General features: G+C 34.6%; 1 protein-coding gene across 2 annotated transcripts in view; it reads left to right on the plus strand.

The window, feature by feature from the left end:
• The first annotated feature begins 444 nt into the window (after positions 1-444).
• Positions 445-12,045, plus strand: part of LOC127843762 (rho guanine nucleotide exchange factor 39-like) — a 31,540-nt gene continuing 19,939 nt past the window's right edge. Inside the window, exons 1-6 of one of the 2 annotated variants that reach the window (XM_052373512.1) lie at positions 445-502; positions 4,638-4,689; positions 5,348-5,535; positions 8,522-8,737; positions 9,068-9,183; positions 9,646-9,716. In XM_052373512.1, the coding sequence (XP_052229472.1) occupies positions 4,662-4,689; positions 5,348-5,535; positions 8,522-8,737; positions 9,068-9,183; positions 9,646-9,716 (619 nt within the window). In that variant the 5' untranslated portion in view covers positions 445-502; positions 4,638-4,661. Of the gene's footprint in view, positions 503-855; positions 1,424-4,637; positions 4,690-5,347; positions 5,536-8,521; positions 8,738-9,067; positions 9,184-9,645; positions 9,717-12,045 lie in introns of those variants that run through there. The other variant, XM_052373519.1, reaches the window with a different exon arrangement.

The raw sequence follows: 12,045 nt of genomic DNA on the forward strand, positions 1-12,045 counted from the left end.
TTATAATAACATTTATCCTGATATGTAAACATTTATTTTACTTTAAACATAGTTACTTCTATCTATTAAAGAGGTTTTTAAGATAGAAATTTACAATATTGTTTATTTAAAAAGTGAACAACCATTAAACTTGATATTAATACGTTTGTAAACAAGACTAGTGGTTGCTATTGCCATTGCCTAAATCTTAAAAAAAAATGTTTGTGGTTAATTTCTCTAAAAACGAATTACCTTTTGGGAGCTGGATTGTTCATTTAAAATGTGTAGGCTTTTGTTTCTAATTAATATGCAAACTAAAAAGTCATCTTTTAAGCTTTTGCCCGAAAATTAGGTAGCACCTTTAATCATATTAAATATGTAGGTGGATCCTGTTTATCGTCTATCGTCAGAAAAAGGCCCGATGGCGATGCGACTGCGCCGATAACGATATTTGTCGCGGAGAGAATTTAGTATAAACCCAATAAAGAGGGAAATTTCAAACACAATTTCTGTCAGAACAATGGTCAGAAAAAACTATATATAATTCTTATTGTAATGTCCTTTACACGTTGCTTTGAAGTATTAGTATGTTTTTGTTGTTGAACACATTTCGTTATTTAAATGTAATTTGAATGGTTGTGTTTTCATGAACATGTAACCACCGATGTTAGTAAACGAATAATCCCATTATTCCGGATATTGTTATTCGGATAAATTGCTGTCACCCGGTTCAATTTTTTAAAGTAAAATACTGTCAGTTTATCATATTTGACGTCCATTTGTAAGGGAATAAATGTTTTGCGTGTATGATTCAACAATTTTTTTTTACAATCAACTTGCTAGAATAAACATGTTCAGTCTACTATTGATCTAGTCCATATAAACGGTCTCCCAGTCCCAGAACCTTTGATAATTTTTGCTATGGCGGCTCTGGCAGTCCATATGCATCCCTTCATAAACATGGGTGCAGTTCAGCGCAGCGAATCTTTGCGCTTCATTAAACGGAGTTCATACATGCCATAATTTTTCAGATCCAAATCGGGACTTTCCTTAAAAATTGTCGGGACATTTGAACAAAAAGCGGAACACCTAAAACGATCAATCATTTCACCTTTTCTTTAGTCAGTAGTCAGTATATTACTTACAAAAACTCTTAATTTCTGCCCAATATTGATGATAAATGTGTGTTCAGAATTTCGTGAACGCATACGTTCTCCATTTTCCAGAAGTAAACACACTCCATGAACTGAAATGTGGGGTGTCCCCGTTTGCCTCGATTTGACATCCAATTGGTGCAGGGATATCCCCTTGAACCTATGTAAAGCGTGTGACACAATGTGAGCGCATCGAGCACTATTTTATTCAACCAATCGTCAATTAACTCTAAATTTAGATTGATGCAATATGTACAAACTACTTTCTGAAAATCCGTCGAAAACAAAAGGTAATTTGTGAGAAACATCAATGTGTATTGGTCAGCATTCAATTTGTTTGATGTACAAAATCGGTGTTTTGACAGGTTTTATAACTTTGGGTTGTATAATACACAGGATAATATTATTGTTGTACTTGATTGGAACATGAAATACAAACACAGGCGGCGTTTATTTCTGTACGATGTGAATGCCTGATAAAATCAATAATTAGCCGATAAACCGCTGATAAGGTGTCATAAACATCACTGGTACACACGAGAAGTAGAATCGGATTGTTAATTTGGGGCAATAAAGGGATTATCGGTGGTAAGTGTTAGAGAAACAGAGCTTGAATAGCGAATTTTATTGGAAACCTATAGACCTTACATCATTTTTTACGAATGTCGGGACAATTCGTATCATATCGGGACGCCGGGACAAAGGGCCCAAAAGCGGGACTGTCCCGCCGAGATCGGGACGTCTGGCATGTATGGGAGTTACAGACGTCGTTCGATACAAATTGAGAAAATAATGAATAAACTTCATAACCATGTTAAATTTACCTGAATGGAAACCTACGGATATTATCCTTTGCATGCATCCGATAAAAACACGACGATATTCCAACACACTTTTCTCGCTGACATTGTTATGTTTAAATTTGAAACAGTGTATTATGTATCGAATACCACAGCGTTATCGACTTTTTGGCTCCAACACATAACGCGACGTACAAAATATTGGTGTCATGCGACCTGACCTATATTGGGTCGATTTTCCAATATGGGGGATACAGCCTACAAAACAAAACCTTAGTCAATACAAATCAATTATTTCTTGCTTTAATGATACCATTTGGATGAGATTGTGGTTTAGATAGGTAAATTTAAAAAAGCTCTTGCAGTTTCAGTGTTCATTAACCTTTGAATTGTTGATAACATTTTGCACCCATGGACAAGAGAGAGCGCATTGCAACTCTCAGCCTAAGCTGAGAGTTGAATTATTGCAACTACTATTTATCCTACTCCGTACACGAGTTCTTCAACCTATGTATGGCCTCTTGGCAATGAGTAATTGAGTTAGGGCTGCTTCCAAATAACAAAAAAAAAAATGACCCATCTGTTTATTTAGTTAGAGACCAGTCACTATACTGGTTAGCGAGTGTTTTCCGGAAAGCAGTATTTAATGGACGTTCTATTTATTTTGTGTATTGTAATGCTTAAACACAATTTTTTTTGTCATATTCTTATGATTGATCGGTCATTGTCGGCTCAGGTACTACTTACATGTACCCTGGGTACACTTAAAGTGAGTATGCACGATATTGTCAAATATTTAGGAAGTTATAAAAAATTGCAAACAAATTATTATACATATATTTCAATATAAATTAAAATAAAAAATTAAGAACAGGGTTCGACACTAAGGCACGTCCGACAGACATTGTCTAGTAAGATCGGTGGTCGGGCTGGTAAAACTGTGGGCTAGTTTGTGCGACTGGTCGTACATAAAGCATCTATATTGATTCATTTAACTATAACTAACCGAAAACCTTTTTCTCTTAATGTGTAAAATAACTCTCGTATCCGTTATTTACATCAGAACAAAACTAGCGTATATAAATAACGCGGAGCATTTACATGATTCATTGCTATTTTAGACACAAAGGAGAGCTTCCCGCAGAAATTGCTTGTTTCTATTGGTCAAGTTGTCATGAATATTAATGATTTTCTGCAGTGTCTTAAAACTTTACATCATGTTTTTACGACTTCTATCGAAAATCGGTATCATCAATGTAAACATTTTGGCGTAGCAGACGAGATAGTGTAATTTAAAGAACGGCTTTGTTCAAGATTGGATTTTCGTCCGACAAATAAGTTGATAAAGAAGAATCCGATGGTAAAACTGACACAGATTATGATGAAAAAAGGGCCTTGGAGCTGTGGTTGCATGGAGCACAGCGGTCAAGGAGGCCAGAATTTGATGGTGTTTAATAAATGTCACCTGCTGTACAGACTTCATTTGTTTAACTGGTGATAAACAGTGAAATTATAACAAACAATTTATGTTGTTGAATAGTTTTATTTTATTTTTTACTCTGTGTATCAAAATAACTTTCTTGTGTTCACTAATTATTTACTGATAAAACCTGATTAAACAGTTACACGACACAATTGTGTTTATTTGCTATGTCATTTATGGTCTAGTAGACATCAGATTCGGGCTAGTACATTTTAAGAGAGCTGGTCCGATGGTCTGGCTATAAAATAAGTGAATTTTAAACCTTAAAGAAGAACATGTGTCGAAAAATGAAAAATAAGCCAGTTATTTAATTCTGAAATAGAAAATGTCTGTACAACGATATCTATTCATACGACACACAAACACTAGCTCCAATCCTAATAAAAAGATAAATGCTTCGGTTATTGTAGGAAAATATGCACGAAATATCTTTGTAACAATTGGTTCGGGGTGCTTATTTGTGTTCACTGCATTTTATGAAATTCGTCTTCAATTTTTATGGTCTATTTTGTGTAAGTGTAACATATTTTTATTGATATTTTACGATTTAACACATTACAAATCGTGCATACTCACTTTAAGTATACTAACATGTATCCCGGGTACGGTAAATAGACTTTAACGTACCCGGCCGATATTAGACTGTACCCAAATTGTATTCCTTCCCAAAATCTGATGTCGTCAAAAGCGCTACCGATTACCGTAAAACGATATTGTTTATCTTAAACTTCTCTTTTGAAAAAAAAATGCATCAATATGCCTTTTGAATATGAGTTTCGATAATATAGGGGCTATTTAACAGAAATAAATATGAACATAATTAATTAAAAAAAATAAATAACCGACAACGACCAAGCGAGCCATACTTACAGACGCTTGTTTTCTTAAAGTTGTCGGCAGCAATTTGTTTGAAGGCAGTTGTTATTGTTGCATTGTTTACAAATATCGTGGCAATGAAATGTGACCTCTGTGCCCATGATATTAATAACACGGTCATGCACAAAAGAAATCCCCTAAATGAAAACAGACTTGTTTGCTTGTGATTTAAGTACGTCTGCGCCAAAAGAGCAGATCTCAATTATTTTATCTGTTCAGGAAAAAAAACTCTGAAAGACAAACATTTTTATTGAAGCTTTTTTAATGCTCCGTTCAGAGCTTTCTGTGACATTATATTGTCTACATTTGATGAAATATTATTTTCTTCAAATTATTCCATTTCAGAATTAATTAATTTCAAAAAGCAGAATGTTAACAACAAGAACCAGGGTGAAAGGTGTGTAATTACAATTTTAATATATTAAGAGGATGAGCATTGAGCATCCATGTTTTTTGTGACCTGTATTGGCTGGCATTTTGTTATACAAAATATTTCATTTTATTCCTGTAACTCACAGTATTATCAGGGCTATTTGATTCTATAATTGAAGTTGAATAGAGGCTTCGTTTCCTCATAAAAATGTCTTTAAAATTGGTGTTTTTCCAAAATGATACTTGTCTCTTATAAAATGTATTCCCTTTATCAGTTACATTGTGTGAACAGTTCCCCAAAATAAGTTTTTCATTATATTACACCATATTTGAAGACAAGGGCCCCTTCCCATGAGCCTTTTAACTACTCTTTATAGTTCACATTACAATCTTAAATATAGTTAAGCCAAAACTTTAAGAAACTTAAAGAAAGAAATATTTTATTGTTAGATTATTATTTAACTTTAAGGCGTACTTACGCTATTTGGGTCCATTGTCAGTGAAGCAGGCGAATATACACCTTAACTGGTGTAATTGAACCCAAGTCATGTACATGTAGCAGCAAATAACTGTAATAAGCACTCAAACAATCTTTTTATAAAAACAACTGTAAGCATTTGCAATTTTACACACAAATATGCAACTTTACCTAATTGATAAACTTGTATGCTCTGTTTGAGCAGTTCTGTCTGAAATAGAAGGAACCAGTGCGGCTGGTTCCCCACTGAAGAGTGGGGAGGACTCGGTGTTGGTACCTTTAACAGAGGATGCACAGGCCGCAGAACGGAGGGAGAAACGGAGGACCAAGATAAAAAAGGAGCTGTTTGACACCGAGAAAACATACCTCAACCATCTGAATATTGCTCATAAGGTACTTATTCATAGATAGTGGTATGATGTTCAGAAGTGACAACTTATAATGTCCCAGTTATCTGTGTCGTGCATTTTGGTCTATTGTACTTGCATTGTTCAGGTACAGTAGTATTGATTAACACCTTTTTAAACAATCACATGATTATTTACGTATCAACAGCCTTGTTGCAGTCATTTTAAAGCCTTTCCTGTTTTCGCTGATATAATTGCAGATTTTTAAATGGCTGGGTGATTGAGGATACCATTTTTAATTCATCTTAGTATGTCATGTGTAATTGTCAACAAATATGTTTTAATGGACTATGTTGTTTCTTTTAATTGAAACAATTATTTGAATGTAATACTAATAAGAATGTTCGGTTAAAAAATATTTGAGTTTCATAGAAAGTAGAAAAAAACGGAAACATAACTCAAAATTGCCCAAAAATTATAACAGCCTTATTGCTGAAATTAGCTCTTATACACGCAACGCTGCCAAATTTCCCTTGTCAGATTTAAGTGTGAAATTTCATTATGTATTTACATTAATTATAGAGTATAATGGCATAGCATATTAAGGTTTTTAAAACCATGAAATCTGTACAGTTTTTTAAGATTCCGTCAGTCACACAAAACAACAGCAAGACAAAAATGAACCAATACAATGGTAAATTTGATGGTCAAGGCATGATAATTATAGCTATATTTGTAAAGAGTAACCTGTATCTTTTCAACAAGTAGCAAATTTTAAATAACTTAAATGATATGTTAGTATTATCATGCATCTAAGAATTGAACAATCATTAAGCTGTTAGAGTGGATTTACCCTATGGGCAAGTTATATTTTATATTTAGGTGTCTGTGGGAAGGAAAGATTTTATTGTCCCCTACCGGTTTCACCAGAGGGGACTTCTGGTTTGCGCTCTGTGAGTCTGTCTGTCACACTTTTCAGGATCCTGCCATAGCTTAAAAAGTTCTTCATATTTATATAATAAGACAACCCATGGTTTCGTTATGCAGCATAACCTTGTCTACATGGACAATTTGAAAATTACTTGCCAGAAGTGATAACTATGGTCATACAGTCAGGGAACAAAAATTCCACTGGTCCACTTGTATTTACAAGCTAAATCTTGAAAGTGTATTTCCCAAAAACTGTCGTCCTACAGGACAAGGGAAAAAATCTGAAGCTTAAACTTTTTTTCCTAGTGAGGCCCTTTTCCATTGAATTAAATTCCTTTTCTATGAGCATATCTTTTACTGAAGCAAATTCTTGTTCGTAATATTAGCAAATCAGCGCTTAGAGAGCCAACTACATATGTACTCGCCTACTCCATGTAAAGTTGTATACAATAACAGTCCATGTAGCAGATCAATAGTGAACTATCTCAACAACCATAGTGCTGTAGTTAGTTACAGTGTTAACGTCCTGTTTTTAATTAAGATAACAAATTTCCACATTTTTTAAACCAGTAAAGATCTAAGGGTTTTCTTCAATACAAATTCTTTATTCAGCAATAAATTATTAAAATCCACTCTTTCCTCAAGAAGAATGTTGTGAAATTGTACGTGAATTGCTTTCCGCAATATTACGGAACAGTAGTGTATTGACTTGCTGTCTTTATTAATGGATTAACATGTGTGAGTGCATCTTTGGGAATAATTCATGATGATTTATGTGCGTCGTGTTAAAAAATAGGGGATTCGTCTTACATTCCGGTGCGACATATAACCCGAAAAATACGGTACACATAATTGAAGGATGAGTGCATATATTTGTAGGACAAGTGAAGGCGCTCATTCTGCAGGACAAGTGTATTATTGAAATATGTTTGTTCCCTGAAAGAATATCACACACAATATCCAGGGTTCAAGGTCAAGAACGCAGAACAAGGTCATAGGTCAGATATAATACATGTAAACCAGTCCCTAACTTTTTTGTCCTGAGCATAATGTTTCCGTATGTGGATATATCAAATAACTTTTGTGTTACAGCCATTGTGTGATAAAGGGTAAGGAATCCCTTTGTGAAAGTGAAGATTCAATGACAAAGGTTACCACCTTGTGACTTTATGCTCACATCTTCGTCCAATCTTTACTTTTAAAAGGTTTTTATTAGGATTTATCTTTGTGACACTGGCATTTTTTATGTCCCCCACCACTATAGTGGGGGACATATTGTTTTTGCCCTGTCTGTTGGTTTGTTTGTGTGTTTATTTGTTTGCCTCAACTTTAACATTTGCAATAACTTTTGCAATATTGAAGATAGCAACGTGATATTTGGCATGCATGTCACGCAGGGCTCAACATTAACCTAAAAGCAACTTGCCCTACCGGGCAAGTACTTAGAAAATCTACTTGCCCTGAACGCAAAGCCACTTGCCCAAGCATGAAATATCAAATTAACTGTAAACCTCATATTTTTTAATAAAGATCAAAATGATACACCACAAAATCTTTTTTATTTTTTTGCACATTTAAAAAAATGATTACAGCAATTAAAGTCTAATTTAAGTCTAAATTAAATGCTGTTAGTTCATTTTTGCACTTGCCCGGGAGGACAACTAAATTATAAAATATCTTGCCCGTACCCAACTTTTACTTGCCAGGGGCAATAGGACAACCGTTAATGTTGAGCCCTGATGTGTATCTCATGGAGCTGCACATTTTGAGTGGTGAAAGGTCAAGGTCATCCTTCAAGGTCAAAGGTCAAATATATAGCTTCAAAGCGGCGCAAAAGGGGACATAGTGTTTCTGACAAACACATATCTTGTTTTTAACTTTGTTTCTGTATTCAACGATACATAGAAGGTGAGTGTTTTTTCCTAAAAGCAGCTGATTTTCATACATTTTAATACCTAAATTAATTAACTCGTAGTTCAAAACTTTCAGTGATCTAGAACCAAGAAAGTGGGGGTACAGTTTTTGTGTGTGTCCTGAGCTGTGACCTCATGGCCCAGTGCACCAATACTCTTCAACAAGTGTCTGACTTGTTTCTCTTCCAGTTATTTGAATTTCCTCTGCGGTTCAACTGTCTGGTTTCGGAGCGGGATCATGCACAGCTCTTCAGTAACCTAGAGCAGATCCTGGAGGTGAACACCAAGCTTATGGAGTACATGGAGCAGACAACAGTTGGCACTGCGTTCAAATTCCTTGGTCCGTTCTTGAAGCTGTACTCCATGTATGCTAATAATCACCAGCAGGCATCTAGCACTCTTCAGGTGTGTTTTGTTGGTTTGGTCATGTAGTTTTTGTTTTGATTTTTTGTCATAAACCTTTTAACTATTTTAGTCATTTAAAACAATCCTTATTCTGTGTCTTCTGAACCTGACTCACTGATTTAATCAGACCTTTAAATTTTTGGCAACAAATATTGACATGAACATTTCTCTCACTGTAAAAAAGGGAATTGAGCTTGGGCGCTGGTAGAAATTTGTCACATTGTGTGTTTTTTTAGGGGATTTATATATTCTTTGTTATATTATTAATAACATATATTTCCTTAATTTATTTCTTGATAACCTGTAATGAATTGGATTATGTATTATCAGGAAAACATGAAGAATGATAAGTTTGCAGTGTTTGTTGCCAAGCAAGAAGGGCGGATGGAGGTGAAAGGGTTGAAACTTGGGGCATTATTGATAACGCCTGTACAGCGTATACCCAGGTAAGAATTGACAAAGAGTAACAGTGAAAACATGCAATCCAGGCATCAAAATTATTGGTTGTCTTATTGTCAGAGACAAGCAAATCTAGGTCTTAACAGGTAAAAAAACTTATCTGCTAGTCTGAAGGGACAAGCCAAAATATTCAAGGTCATGATATGCTGATATCCATGGATAAAATGATTTATGGTTAATTTCTGAGATTTGTTTTAGGTCCTCAAAAACTGGGTTAAGTTGGGGAATGAGACATTATTCTGCATGCATTAGTAGCAAGAAAAATCAATCCTCATAATGACCAAATATGCGCAAATTTATGTGTGGCGAATAATAATGGTTTCACTGTATGACATCAACGTTTATGTGGTAAACTAACTGTATGATGTTGTACTCTAAATCTTACTTACATTATTATTTGAAGTATGTTTACAAGCTATTTATAAATGTAAATGTTGATTTTTTTCCAGATATAAATTATTGCTTGAAGATCTTTTAGAAAATACATCTCCAGAACATCATGACTATTTGTATTTGAAAGGTAAACTGAACGCTTTTGTTATACAATCAGGAGTCATTAAAGTATTTATAATAATTGCATCATTTAATATTGTTCAACCTCAAGTAATTTAAGCCTTTTAGTCACAAATAAATGTAGGCATTTTCTGGTAATGTATTCAATATTTAATTTCTTACACTGAAATCATACAGGGGTCGACAATTTTTTTTCCAGCAACTTGCCCTGCAGGGCGAGTAGCTAAGAATTTTCACTTGCCCTGCTGAAATATGTACTTGACCTGCAATTTAATGGAAAAAAAAGCTTATATGTTTTATTGGGATTTTCTATTGGTTATCATATAGAACTGTTAAGTCATGAACTTCAATAAAGTTAATAAACTCTTTTTACACACTTTTAACTTGTTTGTTTTTCATTTTGTCCTCATGGTCACAATGATTATGATTACACATAAGGAGCATTGGAAAGGAGAGTCAGAAAGGCATTTTGTAAAACTCAAACAAGCCTCTGTGTGTACAAAAGGCAGTTTTCTCTTTGTCATGTTCGTCCTTTAAAACTTGCCAATAGCCACTCTTTAAATCTAAAAATGTGAATAATTTAGACGACTGTCAGCAGTATTAAAAGACCGTATACTGTACTGTATAGGATACATTCACAGAACATACTGGTATCGGCGCATAATGGAAACAGGACTAATTGTAGTGCAGTGTGCAATAAGCAACATCAGGTTTTAATTTTTAATCGCCCATAAAACGTTGTTTTGTTTGGTAAAGATGTATTAAGATTTGAAATTTTAATCTTTTCGGCCAGAAATGCCACTGCGTAGCTGAATTATTCACTCGTCCGGAGTCGATTTCTACACGTAATTATGAGCGGGCGAGTGGATTTGTCGATCCCTGTCATATAATGCGTACCGCAAGTCATAAAGATGAACACATTTATAAAGCGTAAACCTTCTCAAAGTTCTTAACGCTTTGTCTCTTACTAAACTTTTTCACAATGTTTTCTGCAGGCCCTCATTCTTTCGTTGAGTCCAAAACAATTCTGTAATGCCATTAGAATGTCAGTTAATCCCTTGACCTCTCTCTAAAGTCCTAGATTATTCTATAAAGTCCTTTATCTCTCTGTAAAATCCTAAACATTTCTAGTCCGTCCTTAAACTTTATTTAAAGCCCTTAACCTCTGTAAATTCCTAAACCATTCTGTTAAGCCCTTTACCTCTGTAAATTCCAAAACCTTTCTGTTAAGTCCTTAACCTCTGTAAATTCCAAACCTTTCTGTTAAGCCCTTAACCTATGTAAATTCATAAACCATTCTGTTAAGCCTTTAACCTCTGTAAATTCCAAAACCTTTTTGTCAAGCCCTTTACCTGTGTAAATTCCTAAACCATTCTGTTAAGCTCTTAACCTCTGTAAATTCCTAAACCATTCTGTTAAGCCCTTAACCTCTGTAAATTCATAAACCATTCTGTTAAGCCCTTAACCTCTGTAAATTCCTAAACCATTCTGTTAAGCCTTTAACCTCTGTAAATTCCAAAACCTTTTTGTCAAGCCCTTTGCCTGTGTAAATTCCTAAACCATTCTGTTAAGCTCTTAACCTCTGTAAATTCCTAAACTATTTTGGTAAGCCCTAAACCTTTGTAAATTCATAAACCATTCTGTTAAGCCCTAAACCTCTGTAAATTCCTAAAACTTTCTTGTAAGCCCTTAACCTCTGTAAATTCCTAAACCATTCTGTTAAGCCCTTAACCTCTGTAAATTCCTCAACCATTCTGTTAAGCCCTTAACCTCTGTAAATTCCTAAATCTTTCTTGTAAGCCCTTAACCTCTGTATATTCCTAAACCATTCTGGTAAGCCCTTAACCTCTGTAAATTCCTAAACCATTCTGATAAGCCCTTAACCTCTGTACATTCCTAAACCATTCTGGTAAGCCCTTAACCTCTGTTAATTCCTCAACCATTCTGTTAAGCCTTTTACCTCTGTAAATTTAAAAATCTTTTTGTTAAGCCCTTTACCTGTGTAAATTCCTAAACATTTCTGTTAAGCTCTTAACCTCTGTAAATACCTAAACCATTCTGTTTAGCCCTTAACCTCTGTAAATTCCTAAACCTTTTTGTAAAGGTATAAATCACTCTGATGAGTCATCAACCTCTCTGTAAAGCCATAATCCTTACTGTAAAGCTGTTAACTGTTCTGTAAAGCCATAATCCTTACTGTAAAGCTGTTAACTGTTCTGTAAAGCCATAATCCTTACTGTAAAGCTGTTAACTGTTCTGTAAAGCCATAATCCTTACTGTAAAGCTGTTAACTGTTCTGTAAAGCCATAATCCTTACTGTAAAGCTGTTAACTGTT

Source organism: Dreissena polymorpha, chromosome 1, assembly GCF_020536995.1.
Source record: "Dreissena polymorpha isolate Duluth1 chromosome 1, UMN_Dpol_1.0, whole genome shotgun sequence".
NCBI lineage: Eukaryota > Metazoa > Mollusca > Bivalvia > Myida > Dreissenidae > Dreissena > Dreissena polymorpha.